Source organism: Panthera uncia, chromosome D1, assembly GCF_023721935.1.
Source record: "Panthera uncia isolate 11264 chromosome D1, Puncia_PCG_1.0, whole genome shotgun sequence".
NCBI lineage: Eukaryota > Metazoa > Chordata > Mammalia > Carnivora > Felidae > Panthera > Panthera uncia.
Genome location: NC_064808.1, coordinates 6,072,165 through 6,087,503, shown reverse-complemented (window position 1 = coordinate 6,087,503; position 15,339 = coordinate 6,072,165). Strand labels below are relative to the sequence as shown.

Below are 15,339 nucleotides of genomic sequence, written 5' to 3'. Positions count from 1 at the left end.
GCTCTTCGTGCTGGGGACGGTGGCCTCGTTTGTTTGGGAGAGGTGGTAAACTAATCTGTTAGTAAAACGTGTAAGGAAAAAGGCATCCCCCTGCTCGCCTGCGCCCCAGAGCATGGTGCTCCGTCGGCCCAGCCTGGGAGTCCCAGGGGCGGGCAGGAAGCCCCTCAAACAGTGGCTGTCACCTGGGGCCATGTCAGGGTGACCTGGAGAGGTTTCACACTTGCACTTGCCTGCCCCGCCCCTGAATTCGGATGTGACCTCCAGGGGGATTTCAGCCCTTTGGCTCTTTATCATCTATGCCACCAGAGGCCTGTTCCCCCGCCCCCCCCCCCCCGCCCTGCTCCGGGGTGGGTCCCTCACAGGGGATCTTCCCGACCAGTACCCCTCTGGCCAACCCAGAGCCATTTCGTCCTCAGAAGGTAGACATTTGTCCCCAAGTCTGGGAGCCGATTGTTACCCTGCCGGTTTACCTCCTTCATTCTGTTTCAGAAGCTCCTAAGGAATTCAGGGTTTTCCAATAATAAGTTAACAGACAGACTTGAGATGGTTCGGCCTTCCTTTCCATTTTATAAACCCCTCGCTGGGGTCTGACGGTTAGATGATTCCAACTTTCTCACGTCGGCCCCTCTCCTTTCCCCAGGACGTCCTCGGCTGTGTCTGTGTGAACCCCGGGCGCCTCACCAAAGGGCAGGTGGGGGGCACCTTCGGCCGACTCCTCCTCAGGAGGCAGCGGGCTGAGGACGGAGAGGGGAGGCGGAGTCCGTGTGCGGCCGCCCAGGTGGTCAGGATCTGAGGCCCTGGTGCTCCCATCATCCCCCGTCATGCGGCCTCATGGACACGTGAGCCCAGGAGCGGCCTTCCCACAAGAGCCCAGGCGTGGAAAGGTAGAGGAGGCAGGCAGCGAGCTGGAGAAGAGGCTGCGGGGTCTAGGCCTGGCGGGCAAGGCCTCGTGCAGCTGGACCCTGACTCTGAGTCGAACTTCTCGGGAGGAAAGCTGCTGTTTCTTCGAGTACACGCAGAGTCCAGAGAGAATCGGCCGTGGACGCGGCGTGCTCCGAAAACGCAAGAAGCCTTTTTGATTTTTCTACTTGATATCAGACACGGAAACAACTTTTGGAGAAGTAAAAGTAAATTCTGAGGAGAACTTCTGAGTTTAAATCTTCTTCTGCGCTCTCTTTTTCCCGGTAGAACGAAGAACATTGCCTCCCGGACCTGTGCCCAGAGAAGGCAGAGCATCTGTCACACTGGGTTTCTGTCCAGCCCCAACCCTGATCCCCGCCCCCGCCCCCGCCCCTGGCCCCTGAGGCCTCTGTGCTGAGGAGGTGTGCTGGGCTGGGGCCCTGGGCCCGGGCTACAGAGCAAGCAGCTGGCTGCGTGCCCGGCCCTCCCCGCGCAGCCCTCACATGCACGCTGTGGTCCCAGCCTGACCTCTCCATCTGGAGGGGGCGGCCGCACGGAGCCGTGCCAAAGCTGGATTCCCTGGTGCCGACCCTGCCAAGTCGCACAGCGTGGCCCGGTGCTCGCCCATAACCCCGAGCGCTTGGACAGCAGGGCCCTCCGGGGTCCCCCGATGTCCCGTGTGTCCTGGCATCTGGGGAAAGGCGGTCACTGGTTAAATGCGGGGTGGGTTTCTGCCCAAAGCTGGCAGGCTGCCCTGCCTCGTATGCCAAAGCCAAGACCGGAAACCCCAGCTCCTGGGCCGAGGGAAAGTGCGAGAGGGAGCAGCGGGTGTCAGTGCCTATGCCCTGAGTCAGAGATAAATAGGTGATTGAGCGGTGTCCAACCTTTGCCTCCCACCTGGGACAGTGAGGTGGAATCAACGGCAGGTCTGACCAGGCTTGGGTGAAACTGGTCTCCCTTTGAAAACAAGCAGCTGCGGTTTTGCTTCATTCATTTTATAGGCGCCTCGTCTGAAGACAAGAACCAGGGACAAGCCCCAGCTTGGGGAGCTGATTCTCCCTCAGGATCCCCTGCACGTGAAGCACCCAGCTGCGGGGTAGGGGACCTCATGTCTTTGTCTCCGGATGTGGCATTTGGGGAGTCCCGGGCCCCTCTTCCACAACCTTGAACCCCTGTTCAGGAATAGCATTTGTACTTCTACCAAACCCAGGGTCGGCTAAAAGCCTGCCCCTCCCCGCCTTGGAAAACCCTTGCCTGGGAAGATTCACCAACAGGCCCTTGGCCATGATAAACAAGCCTCTGAGCCCTTATCTCGTGAACCCATGTGTGGCTCTCAGGGAGCCACGGCTCTTGGCAAGTATCCTGGTGTTGCTGCTGAAGAAGCCTCGCGGGGAATTGTAGTGTCTTTGTCCTCACTTGGCAAGGTATAAAGCCCCTTTTCCCCTTATTACAGACTCAGCCATCTGAGTCCAGAGGCCCTGTGAGATGGGGCAGTTGGCAGAGGGAGAGGAAAGACCCGCGGGGGCAGGGGGTGTGGGGGGAGGCGTGTGCAGGGCAGACGGAGGCAAGGGGGTGCAGCCTCCCGGGTGAGAAAGCAGGAGCTCAGCATGAATGGGAGCGCGAGTCCGTTGCCTGGATACGAGTCGTGTGACTATTGGAAGTGATCGGGGAGGGCCAGGGCAGGCATCTAAAACTCAAACAGAAAGCAGGATGCGAACCCCAGATTGCAGACAGGTCTGGCAGGCATGTGCCTCTCTGCCACCAGACGGTCCCTTTGGCTCTTGTCAAGAAGTCGGTGCCCAGCTGAGCCAGCTGGCTGCTCCTAGGCCCCTTTTGAGCTGGGTCGCTAATTTCTGGAATCTTCCTCCCTCTCGCTCCCGCCTGCGCTGGGGCACGCGACCTCTGGAGTAAGGATCTGAGTCTGGAGTGAGGCTCTGGGAGGGCAATCAGTGAGGAGGGTGGGTGGAGGAAGCCGAGGAGCCGGGGCCTGGCCAGAGCGCCAGGGATCCACCTGCTTCAGAACCCCCTTTTGCTCAATGGCACCTCCTCTGGTCCTGGTCGTGCCCGTGTCCTCGGGACACAAGCCTTAGGGTGGAGCAGATGGTCCTGAGGAAACAAAGTCTCTGTACTCTTACCCAGTTCCACACCTCCATGTCCCAGCTGTTGTGCCCCCTCAGGACCACCCGGGCTACCAACCACCTCTTCTGGTGCCGGTAGAGCCTGAGGCTGCCCTCGCTTAACCCCTGCATGGCCACCTTTTAGAATCCAGGCTCTGTCTCTAGGAAGGTCAGGGGTGAGCTGCTGAGGGGAACCCAAGTGGATCCCCAGAACAAAACTGGGGGCTTGGGGCGGTGGGGGCACCTGGAGGGGGGCTGGGGCAGGGCCATGACTCTGCTCCTTGGGGCCCGTATCCTGCTCTGCCTTTCTGCAGCTACTTTGGACTTGGTGTTTCCTTTCCCTTGACCTAGGGTCACCCAGCCCGGCTCAGCCTGACTTGCAGCTTCCCCTGGTGCTGGGAGTAGCCTTTTGGGCTGATATTTCATTTCTGTTTGGGACACATTTCCTTTCCCCTGACCCTGAGGCTCCTGGCCGAGCCCCCCACCCCACCCCAAGAACCAGTCTTGGTTGGCCACACGGGGCTCTTCCTCCGGACTTGGGCCTTTGAACACACCATGAAGGGCCTTGACTGATGGCGGGGCAGGGTGGGGGTTAACATTTTAAAATTTGTTGAGATCTGGCAGCATCACCTTTACCATTTTAACGGGCACCATGCTGTGGTTTTTAGTACACTCGCAATGTTGTTTGAACATCATTACTATGTGATTCCAGAGGATTCTCATCACCTCTGAAAGAAACCCCATCCCCACTAGCAGTCACTACCCCTCCCCCTCCCTGCCCCCATCCCCTAGAAAACACAAGTCTACTTTCCGCCTCGACAGACTTGTCTGTTCTGGGCGCATCATAGAAATGGAATCATACGATACGTGGTCCTCTGTGGCCGGCTTCGCTGAGTGTCCCGTTTTCAGGGGTCACCGTACCGTAGCAGGTGTCAGTAAATTTCTTTTCCTTTTTTGAGTGATTTCCCATCGTACAGATAGACGGCATCTTCTTCATTCACTCAACGGGGTGATGGACACTGGGGCTGTTTCTAGTTTTGGGGCTGTTGGGAGTGACGCTCCCTGGAGCACCTGGGTGGCTTAGGTGGCTAAGCATCCAACCCGATTTGGGCTCAGGTCGTAGCTCACGGTTTGTCAGTTCGAGCCCCGCGTCAGGCTCTGCGCTGACAGCGCAGACCCTGCTTAAGATTCTCTCTTCTCCCTCTCTCTCTCTGCCCTTCCCCCGCGCATGCTCTTTCTCTCTCAAAATAAATAAACTTTAAAAAAAAAAAAAAATGAATGACGCTCCCGTGTTTGTGTGAACCTAGGAATGGTGGAGAAGGGGCTTTGGGTTTATGGCGGAAGGAATGCAAGCAAAGAGGAAAGCGAGGAGGAAGGAGAAAGGAAAAGAGGGACAGAAAGAAGTGGTGGGCCTGGAATGGAGCTTTGGAGCCAGGCCGCGAAGTCAGGAATGCCTCGCAGAGGAGTTTGGACTTGACTCCGTGCACCCCAGGGAACTTGTAAAGGCTTCTGAGTGGAGCAGATGGGCAGTATGGAGCCTGTGCCTTAGGCCTCGCAGTGCCGCAAAGGGCAGAGTGAAGCTGGGAGAGGCTGGAGGCCAGAGGCACCTAAGCTCTCGGAAGACAGAGCCTCCCAGTACCTACTCTCGATTCCTATGGAAACAGTACCCCGGTTTCCCTGTGGGGAACCACTCCCCCCTCCTCACTCCTCCCTTGCCTAAACCAAGCAGCTCATCGCATCTCCCTGGCCTCGGTGAACGGCCAGGGATGGGCAGGACCTAAGACAGGGCAAACACAATGACTCCAGGACTTCCGTGGACGGGGTAGAAAAGAGGCAGCCGCAAGGGTGGGGCTGCTGCAGCCATCTTGCCGCCATGAGGGAAACCCATCGTGAATATGGACTAAACCAGAGGACACAGAGCCAGGAGAGGTCGGTGCCAGGCCACGTTGTCTGAGCTCTAATGAGGCTCGCCCCCCAAAATCTAAGCTACAAACACCACCCCCCTCTTTTTTTGCTTAAACTAGTTGGAATCGAATATTCTGTCATTTGCAACCAAAACAATTGAAGGCCTGATCCAGGACCGCAGGATCGGGATGACTGCCAGGGTACAGACGGAGAAGGCACAGCTCAGGTAGGAAGACAAGGGAGTTAACGTTTCTGAGAATGTACTGTGTGCACTTTGACACGGAGATCGCGTCAAACTCCCAACAAACCCTGCTGGCAGGTGCCAAGAGGTTGGAGGTCATCAGCCTGAGTAAGTGACAGAGCTGGGATTTCAACTCCAAACCCCTCATCTCTCCAACCCTGCCACGCTGACCAACCTGGCACGTAAACAAGGACAGACCGAAAAGGAGTCACAGGTAGCCGCCCAGGGACCTGGGAGCATGCGAGGAAGGAGTTGAGGAGAGGTGCTTAGGGATGTGCCTGGGACTACCGGGGGCTGGTTGGGACTGAGGGGGGCTCCCAAATGGCTACCGGGCTGGGCTGTCCGGTGACAGGAGTAGCACTCTGGTAAGGAGTGGGGACCGGACAGGTTGATCTGGGAGTCGCCTACATAAAGCTCACTGCACTGAAAAGCTGCCGAACTGGGAGGTACTGGGAGGTACTGGGGGTCTGCCTGAGGGGTGGGGGGTGGTAGCTGGAGGTGGAGCTGACATTCCTGGCCTCCCAGTCTGCGGGTCACTGAGGTGGCTGTCACTGAGGTGGGACTCAGCTGCACTCGGACATTTGGACCCCTCTGTCATCCTGGGTTCTCCATCCTTGAGCAGCCGGGCCTATCTGCTCCCTCTGGGTCTGCCCTAGAAATGCCAGGCCCCCAGGGGCCAGCCCGCCCTTCGACCCACCTGGGCCCACGGCCAGTTCTAGATTCCCCCACCCAGACCCACCCTCCTCCTCAAGCCCCGGGCCCCCTGCCCCCACCCCCTGCCCGCCTGACAGCTGAGAGGCCAGCAGCTGCCTGGGCCAAGGGGCCCCTCCGAGGTCTCTGGGACAGCTGCTGCCCCGTGACCCTGCTGACCCCTCATCCCCGCACACTGCTCCCTGAGGGCCCAGCTGAGCCTGGTCTCCTCTGCCGGCTCCATCACTCCCAGATCTTCCCAGACTCTGAAGCATCTGCTCAGAAGGAACCCGGGGCCTCCAGGGCTGAGTCACCCGCCCCCCGGAGGGGTGGGAAAGGGGAGATGCTGGGCTGGCTGAGGCGGCCCCTCAGGGCAGCCGCTCTCCCAGGAAGCAGGCGGCAGCACCCTCCTGGCTTCTCTGCTCCAGGAGCAGGAGGAGAACGGGGCCAGGGTCTGGAAGGCGCGGCCATTCCTGATTCCCGCAGGCCCTTCCCGAAGCCCACGTTCCCCTTGAGGACTCCGTCCCCGCCAAGTGCTCTGCCCCTTCGAACATCTAGTAAGAACATCTAGCAACCATGGTTTACCTCTGCGGATGGGAGTGGAAGGGCTAGGAGTCAGGGGCAGGGGGGCTCGGAGAATCAATTGTCCCGTCCACACTCCTCTCCCGTTGGAAATCTTGTGCCGCATGTGGGGAATCCTTGAAAAGAAAATATACACAGCATGATCTGGTCCCTCCAGCTCCTCGGTTCTCCGTGTCCTGTCCCCGTCGATAACCCCCCCCCCCCCCCCCCCCCCCCCCGTGAATCCGTCAGGATGCCTGCTTCCCGAGGGCTGGGCACCTGACCCGTCCCTGCGGAGCGCCTCTCAGGCGGTAGGCCCACCGGCGATGCCTGCGGAAGCAATGCTCTGTCGCCACACATCCTCCCTCCGGCCTTTCCCACACAGGCACCTGGAGAGAAGCAAGCCTCAGCCTCTGCCATGCAGACCCGGAGCCCGAGCCCATCAGTGTGCCCGCTTGCTCCTGTTCGCAGACGCTGGCTGCTCTGTGTCAGGATCGGGTTGGGATTCGGAGGGGACCCCAGACAGCGCCTGCCCCACCCAGAGCTCCCCTCCGGTGCAGAAACCCCAAGCAAGCAAACACCAGGCACAGGGGGAGGCGAACGCCGTGGAGGAAAGCAAAGCAGGCCGGGCAGAGGGGGCGCCAGGGAGGGGAGGGGCCACAGAGAGGTCCTTGGCTCCAGGCCCTTGCTTCCCAAACCCTGTCTCCTATACGGCCCCTTCTCGCTGTCCCCAGCACCCTGCCATTCTTCCGCGGATTCGTTCCTCTGTTCCTCCCTCGGGTACCTACTATGTTGCAGGCACTCTGGGGTGACGCTGGAGGCTACTGTCCAGCGGGGGGTGCGCGTGAATCAGTTGAAGGTGGCGCGGGCGCGACAGTGGCCCAGGGTTTCTCCGAGGGTGCCACATGGGGACTTGACATCAACCGGGGATTCGGAAGGCTTCCCTGAGGGAGAGATGCCCCAGCTGAGATGCCCCCCAGGCCTGCGAGGGGCCAGGTGAGGTGAAGGGCAGAGCAGGCGCAAGGGGCCGCCCCTGCAGTGGGGGGGGGGGGGGGGGGGGGGGCCGGGGAGCGGGTGGTAGGGGCCCCGCCCAGGGACTGTGGACCCAGAAGCCTGTCAGCAGGGGCATGTGGCACCTCAATCACGATGCCAGGTGGAGAATGGGCAGGTGGCACATCATCTTCTCCCCCAGGACCCTCCATCTTCCTCGGTGGCCGCACCTTCCTCCCTTCCCTGCCCCACCCTCCCCACTCTGAGTCACCGCCCTGGACTGGGCTCGACTCCCCCCTCGTCTCTCCATGGGCGCCGTGGCCGGTGTGTCACCAAATTCCAATCTTTCTACTTTATTATCTCCAACTCTGGCTTTTACGCCACAGCTCAGAGTCAAGTTCTGTCTTTTTCCCGAACCGACTCTCCGCAGAGTCGCCCCTGCCCCCAGTCCGGCCCCCCTCCAGAACCTCCCCACACACACACACTCCAAAGTGACCCTCCTAAGCAAGACCGTGCAGCCAGTCCACAGGAAAAGGAACGAGGAATAGCCCTAAAGCCTCCGAACAGGCGGCCAAACTCCCTTATCATAAGAGACACAAACTAAAACCACACCCAGGCTCCTTTGGCTTTGTTTCATTTTTCCCTCTCAGGCTGCAAGAAATCCGAGAGGTCGAGGACCAGATGCTGGTGAGGCTGAGGAGAAAGGGGCCTGGCACCCGGCCCATGCCCTGGAAGCACAAACAGACAGAGCTGACCAGGTGACACCTGCGCGCGTCCTTCACCCCCTAAGCGCGTAGGAATGATTGCGCAGCTTGTGCGCATGCGTGCGTGATTCGGCCGTTGCACAAGGTGACCCGCCGCAGCGCAAATTGTCCTGGGAAAGGGCTGGAAACACCCCACGCGGGCTCCAGCCCCACGCGGGCTCCAGCTGAGAGCTGCGGAGGGAAACTGTGACCCCCCCGGCACGCTGTGTGGCAGCAAACATGTGAAGGTGACGACACCTTCCGTGTCCTGCTATGGAGTGCGCTCATAAATAGAAGGTTCGATAAAGAAAAAAAAGCCAGGCGCGGAACAGTGGGAGTAGCAGAGGCTCCATCAGGTGCGGTTTCCCGCAGGCCCTGCAGAGTCACCTCCACCGCCATTGACAGTGGAGCCTGTCCTCTTCCCCGCCCCCCCCCCCCCCCCCATCGCCACCAGGACCTGCAGTACGTTGGGGCCCTACTTGTCTATATGTTGCCATTTGTGTAAAAAAGATGGGAGGGGCTTTGCTTGCATGGGCAAAGCGTATCTCTAGAAGCGTTGACAAGAAGCTGATAACGCTGGTTGTCTTCTGGGAGAACGGGTGCCTAAGGAACAGGGGTAAGAGGGGCACTTTTGCCTTGGGAGTGGCCTGAGTCATACTGGAGACTCTGGAAAATGGAGTAGTGGTCACCAGTGTAAGAGGGATGGGTGCTGGGCAAGGAAAACAGGGTTCACCCGCGACCCTCTTAGACTGTCCCCCTCTCCTATGCCATGGTCTGCTGGGTGTCTCTTGTTTCATGATGACACCATGCATCTACGTGTAGTCCTCCTGGCCTTGGCCTTTGTCTCTGCCGACTCCACCTGCAACGTCCCTCCTATTCTCTGCCTGGCGAACTCCTATTCACCCATTAATACCCTGCTCAAATATCCCCTCCTCCTTGCAGTTTTTGCAACACTCCCATCTGCTTCCTCCCCTCTAGCGTATCGAATCCTTCTCACTTCTGTTCTTATTAGTTCTTCTTTCACTCCGCAGTCACTGACTGAGCCTCATCCATGCTGGCCTGGGACAGTTAGAAGTGAGTCAGAGCCAGCCTCTACCCTCAAGGCCCTCCTTTATGGCACAGAATGTGCTATTTTAGAATTGGTTACTTGTTTCATTTGGGGTTATCTGTTCCCTGAGGGCTGGGGACCAGCCTTGGCCATTCTGTGTCCAGCACAGCCCTAGGCAAAAGAGGTAGATACAAATAGGAGTTTTCAAAATGAACACTGACAAGATGTCTTGGAGAGGTGGGAAGTGTTGGAGAAGACCCCGGCTGACTCCGTGATCCCCAGGCCAAAGGACAGCCATGCGGCTTGGATGCTCCCAGAGGCCTCTGGGGGAAATGCCTGGGCTGGTCCCTGCTAGGACAGAGCTGTCACCACTCTGGAAACCCCCATGGCTCTGGGCATGGGTCCAAAGTCCAGACCCAAAGGAAAGTCCCCCCGCAATGCCCTGACACCCAACTCCCCAGGAGGGGTTCGAGACAGAGACAGAAGCTGGGGGCAGTTCCGAGGGGACTCTCATCTGGAATCCCAGCCTCTGGTGGGTCAGAGTTCTCTACAGGAGGATGAAGGGCAAGGAGGGCAGGGCTGGAGTTGGCAGGAGCCCAGGGGAGGAAGGAAATAAGAAACAATCAAGGAAAAATCCATTCCAGGCCTGGGGTTGGCTGAGGCCATGGGGCCCTGCAGGCTGAGCTCGGGCTGGAATGGGGGAGGCTTCCTAGGGGTGGACTGAGCTCCTGCTCAGCTCCCTGCTGCCCTGTGGTCCTGGGAGGGTAGGGGTGCTGAGGCCCCTTCCAGATACTTTGTTTCCTCTCACTGGTCCCCCCCCGCCCAGGTTCCCCCCTCCCCCAGATTATCACTGCCCTTTCCTTGTGACTCTCTGCCCCCAGACCTGCCCCCAAACTCCTGGTCACATTTTCCCCCTGCCTCCCAGGGCCTAGCTCTCCAGGTAAGTGGGGCCTTGGAGAGCTGGCTCCAGCCTGGTTTGGGGCGGGGGGGGGGGCTTCCCCACCGGCCCCTCCATCCTCCCCAGCTAACCTTGGAGAAGGCGGCTTCCAATTCTCTCCCTCTGGGCCCACGGGGGCTGGGGCTGATGTGGATGGTTTCCAGGAAGAAGGGGCTGGGAGGGGAAGGAAGGGCTGAGTCAGTCACTGTGTGGTGATTACAGGGCCCCAGTGGGGGAAGCAGCCACCGGGTGGGAGAAACGGACTAGACCCATCTCAGGGCCAGGGGGAGCTCCCAGTGGAGGAGAAGGAAGTTGAATAGCCCATTCTAGGCACTGCTCTATCATAGCCAAGGAAGGCTATCTAAGGAAGGCCTCTAACCCCTCCCAAATGTTCTTCAGGCTCCTGCCCCCTCAGCCACCAGTGTGTCCAAGAGGAGCCCTTCCAATGAGAACAGTCCAGGCCTTGGCTGAGGCTTTATTCCCTGGACATAGGGTGCAGGCGGGACAGGAGGCGGGGCACTGGCCTGGAAGTCTGTTGAGTCAGAAATGCAGGACACCCTGGCCATCCCCTGGCCCAGGATCCCAGCCTCCCCGCCCACACTCAGGCCCTTACACACAGCCTGAGAAGTTGCGTAAAATAGCCAATTTTAGCAAACGAAATCCTGTTTCATAAATGCGCATTAATTGCAGGGCTCCCACAGCAGCTGGGTGTGTACGCGAAGATCCTGTCTATTCAGCAAAACCTCCAGGAGAGGCGCCGTCAGCTGGCTCCTTAGGGATTCCTCCAGCCCCAGGCAAGTGACATAACTTCATCTGTGAATGGAGAGCACGAACCGCTCACTCGAGTGCCTCCAGAGCACAGAACCCACCACCAGGCACAAATCACACCTTGGATGTAATGTAGGCTTTGTGTGGGCCCTGAGCGAGCTCTGGCTGATGGCAGGAGTATGGGGAGCGAGCACGTACATGGAAACTTGTCACATCCAGGTGGACTTAAAACAGTCCCCAGGACACAGACGGTGGCTCCTATGGCTAAGGGCCCTGGTTAGGAGTTGTGGGCTGGCAGCCATGCTGGACAGATGACTAACTAGTTGCTGAGGGAGGGGAGCAGGGGCTAGGGCCAGGCTGAAGGGGCCAAATCCGCTGCTCTCTACCCATCCCCCAGTGCTCCCCAATAACCCCCTCCGAAAAAAAAAAACAACTCTTCAAAGAGTTTTGGAACTGGTTCCCAGTTTCATGTGGTCTTGGGTGAGTGTCTTTGCCTGTCCAAACTTCCATCCCTGCAACCTTCTGTTTTGTCACCAGCTCTGAATGGAGTTCTCGACCCTTTCCAATCTCCTTCCCCCAAAGGAGGACTCTCAGCAGACAGAGGGTAGGGGGCTGTGCCTCAGCCGCATTCTTGCAGGCCCAGGGGTAGTGCTTAAGGCTTGGCACAGTGCTGTGTCTTCTCCCAGGGTTGTGTTTGGGGGTGGGGGTGGGGGGTGGGCAGGGCAGTGGGGACAATGGCTGGGTGAGAAGCCTGAAGCAGGAGGAAGGCCTAAAGCCCAAAGTCTTTCGCTTTCCCGCTTTCTGGAGGAGCAGATCACTATCAGGGCCCTGAACTTCAGTCTTCCGTCTTTCCTGGGGCGCTGCATCCCCAGCGACAATAACCACACCTGATCCCTGCGAGATGCTCAAGTGTCTGTTGGATCACTGAATGCAGCAAGGGCAGTTTCCTTCCTCTATCTCCAGGGCCCTGTGCAGGGCCTGCCCTTCAATAAATGCTTCTAGTACTGAATGAATGAATGAATGAATGAATGAAACAAACGAAGACGGAACGAGTCTAAGTATGGATTCCACCCCCTGACCCAGAAGCCACCTAGACTGATGACAAACGGGCGTACCCAGGCCACTCTGCCAGCACACCCTCAGTGCCCTCTTTTCTAGGGAGAAGTAAACTCCTGAAAGCTCTCGCAAGTTTGTAGTATTTTAACTCGGGAGCCTCCAAGGCCTCATTCATTCCCTTAGTGGTCACTGAATACACTTGGCGCGGGCGCCTCGCCCGACCCAGCCCTTCAGGGAGCGAACGGGTCCAAGGACGCTCGGCGAATTCTGACGAACTATAATTCGGCCTTCCGGCTGCCGCGCCCTCGGCCCTTCTAACACCGAGTTTGTCCCCGACAGGCACAGCCAGAGTCTACGGAGTCCAGCCCGGGCACCCGACACCGCCTGGCCCGCAGCCGTCCGAGCCTGCACTGCACCCCACGTCCGCGCGGCTGCTGGACCCGGGCGCCGCGCCACCAAAGGGGGAGCACAGGCGGGGCTCGGAGTGGGGCGGGGCTGTGGGCGGGTCTGGTTGGGGCGGCCCCAGCATTGGCTCCGCGGGCCAGGGGCGGGGCCTCAGGGGCCACGGATCGCACTGAGTTCACAGCCGGGAACGCGTCCCACAGCCTCGCGGTCCAGCTCCAGAGCTTTCGCAGCCCGCGGGTCCGCCGCCTGAGCGCCTTAAGGTGAGTTCCGGCCGGGACTCTGCCGCCCTTCCGCGACGCCCAGGGGGCCCCCCAGCGGACCACCCCCGTGGCGCCCCGTCCTGGGTCGCACCCGGGTCCCTGTGTCACCTCCGCGCAGGTCCTTTCCCGGGAACCTCGGGTTCCACCGTGTTTCCCGCCCGCGCCTGGGTCCAGGCGGCCACGCCCGCGCCCCCTCCGCCTGCGAGGCGCCGCGCATCCAGATCGCGAACTCGCGGTCCCGCCCTTCACCCTGAGCCCTCGTCCTCGTCTCACACTCGGGACGTGGGAGCGCCCTCCCGCCGCCCACCGTCCCCGCCCGGGCTAGGGGTCGTATTTTTAGTCGATGGTGAGGTGTCCTCCTATCTTTAGCCGCGGCCGCGAGTGTCCTGAAACGGATCCGGGCTGAGCGCTCGGGCAGAGGGCGGGGAGGGGTCTGCGCTGAACCCGAGCTGGGGCTGAGGAACAGGACCCACGGGAGCCAGGGGTGGGGGCCTGCACGCCCGAGGTCTGGCCCTGCGCCTAGCGGACACTCGGACATCGCCCAGGCCGGAAAGCACGGGGCAAGCTCCTCCCAGAGCTTGGAGACCCTGGCAAGGTCCCCGATCGCCCCTTTCCCCCTCTACTGTCGTGTTGTGAGACCAGAACACCCCAAGAGAAGAAGATCCCTCAGACAATCCGCATCTGGTACGCGAACGTGCAGCTCCTTGGGGGGCCCTGCCTGGAGCCCGAAGCGCGCTGGAGACCCTGGTGCGCGCCGGGACTCCTCTGGGAAGCGAGGCGACAGAGCGAGCGAGCGAGCGCGCCACCTAGCGGCCGTGGAGCCGAGCGCCACTCTGCACAGGGACCCGGGGCGACCAGACCTCCCGTGGCCCGCAAAGGGGACTCTGCGTAGACTGCCTCCAGAGCAGAAGGCGGACGCTAGGAGGATGGGGGCTCTTGTTCGGAGCACTGTCCCCGGAAAACCTACAGTTATTGGCTGAATGAATGACAGGGCTGACAGCGACCCGCTAACCCTGTCTGTTGTACCTCTGCTCTCACTTGCACTGTGGCAATAGGGTCTTCCAGTAGCCTCGTCAGCCCATTTTATAGATGGGAAAGGTGAAGGCCAGAAAGGAGAGGCGTCTTGCCCAAAGTCAGAGTGAGGGCTGCTCTTTGGACCTTGGTAGGCAGTGGGCTAGTACTCCTCAGGGCAGGAGGGGCTGTGCCTAGAGGAAGTCTTTGCTCCGGAGGAGGCCCAGGGCTCCTGGCCAGAGCAAGCCCACAGGGCTGGGCTGGCTCCCCTCTGCTCCGCCCACTGCTGAGGGAAGCCACCGCTTCCAGCCCCTCATACCCTGTCCTGGCGAAGAGCTCATTCTCATCTCTCTGGAGCCACGCAAGTTTGGGGAGACGGAGACGACCGGTAGGACTTACAAGGAGGAGGCCTGGGGACCCAGTGGCCCCAGCCCAGCTGGGAGCCTGTTTCTCTCCTTCCCTGCAAGCAGTTTTCAGAGGTCGGGTGGCCTACTGCGTCAGAGCCACGGGACCTGGCTGGGTACTAGTGCCCCCTCTTTCTCTTCCCAGCTGGGTGACCTCAGCAACGTTAAGGTCTCTGAGGTTCAGCTTCTGCCTCTGCAAAAGGCAGCCGTGACGCCCACCGTGCTGTGCCTGGGAGCGTAAAAGTGGGGACTCTGCAAGGGCAGCTGGAGCCTGGGGTCTCACGCTTGCCAAATCCGAATACTTGGGGCTTGATGATTGCCGTTCCCAGCTCTCCCCTGGGTGGCTTGATGCTGGCCCAACCCTTCCCCCTCAGCCTCAGTTCTCCCCACATCTGGAATTGGGCGGGTACGGCTGGCTCCGAGTGAGACAGCTGTCAGGGACGCCCGATCTGTTGTGGAAATACTCAGGCTGTCTTGGCGCCCTATGTGATGAGCGGAGGGGGGCCGGGGGAGGGGGGACGACAAACCCCACCAGTCGGCCCCACTCTTCATGGCTGGAAAGGAAGGGAAGGCTGTCTCAGGGCCGCTCGCCTATCAAGGAGACCGGTAGGATGTGTGTTGGGGTGCCCCCAGGTCCGGCGTGGTGGGCACAGGTGAATGTCTGGTAGATGAGTGAGGGACGGGATTCCACGACCTTGAGGCGCCCACTGCCTCCCCCACCCTCCCCCCAGCTCCTTCCAAGCTTAGCTGGAATTTCGCCACTGGAGAGTCATTCCTTTGTTTCCTGTTAAGCTGCAGGTGCTCAGGGAGGGGCAAGATGTCTGGTCTCTGTGGCTCAGTGTGACTGACCTAGGGTGTCCGGTCCTGGGGTGGGGTTTCCTGAATGAGGGCCCCGGGCTGGGAGTTGGGACTCTGCCCGTCCTGCATGCTCCTTCCTCCTTCCGGCTCCCTCCTGCCGGCCCCCTCATTCCCTCCTCGCCCTGCCCAGGACGGAGAATGGGGCCGCCTGGCCTCCCGGCTGTGGCCCCGCCCCTCCCTGGCCCATTTCCCACCTGCTCAGCCCCTGCCCGCCTGGGCAGTGGGAGAGGGGGGCGCTCATCTGGTTACCCTCTGGATGACCTTGGACAAATTTCTTTCTTTGCCTTCCGTGCTCTGCTTCTACATGTGGGCTCTCTTGTGGCCACGTAGGAGGCCAACCCTCCAACAGCTGTGGGAACGCCGTTGAGTGCTTGTAATGCTTCCTTTTTCTGTTAAGCTGGCATGACACCCCCTCCAGGTTGCATTGTTTTTTCCACGTTAAAAA

At 60.1% G+C, this 15,339-nt stretch overlaps 2 protein-coding genes across 5 annotated transcripts in view; both read left to right on the top strand.

Moving 5' to 3' along the window:
- Nucleotides 1-4,282, top strand: part of POLA2 (DNA polymerase alpha 2, accessory subunit) — a 30,130-nt gene extending 25,848 nt beyond the window's left edge. The window contains exon 19 of one of the 3 annotated variants that reach the window (XM_049616424.1): nt 1,902-4,282. In XM_049616424.1, coding sequence (XP_049472381.1) covers nt 1,902-2,000 — 99 coding nt within the window. In that variant the 3' untranslated portion in view covers nt 2,001-4,282. The other 2 variants (XM_049616409.1, XM_049616417.1) reach the window with 2 other exon arrangements.
- Nucleotides 4,283-11,798: 7,516 nt separating this feature from the next.
- CDC42EP2 (CDC42 effector protein 2) overlaps nt 11,799-15,339 on the top strand; it is a 111,857-nt gene continuing 108,316 nt past the window's right edge. For both annotated transcript variants that reach the window (XR_007454670.1, XM_049616663.1), the window contains exon 1: nt 11,799-12,621. The gene's annotated coding sequence lies outside the window, so the exon portion shown is untranslated. The remainder of the gene's footprint in view (nt 12,622-15,339) is intronic.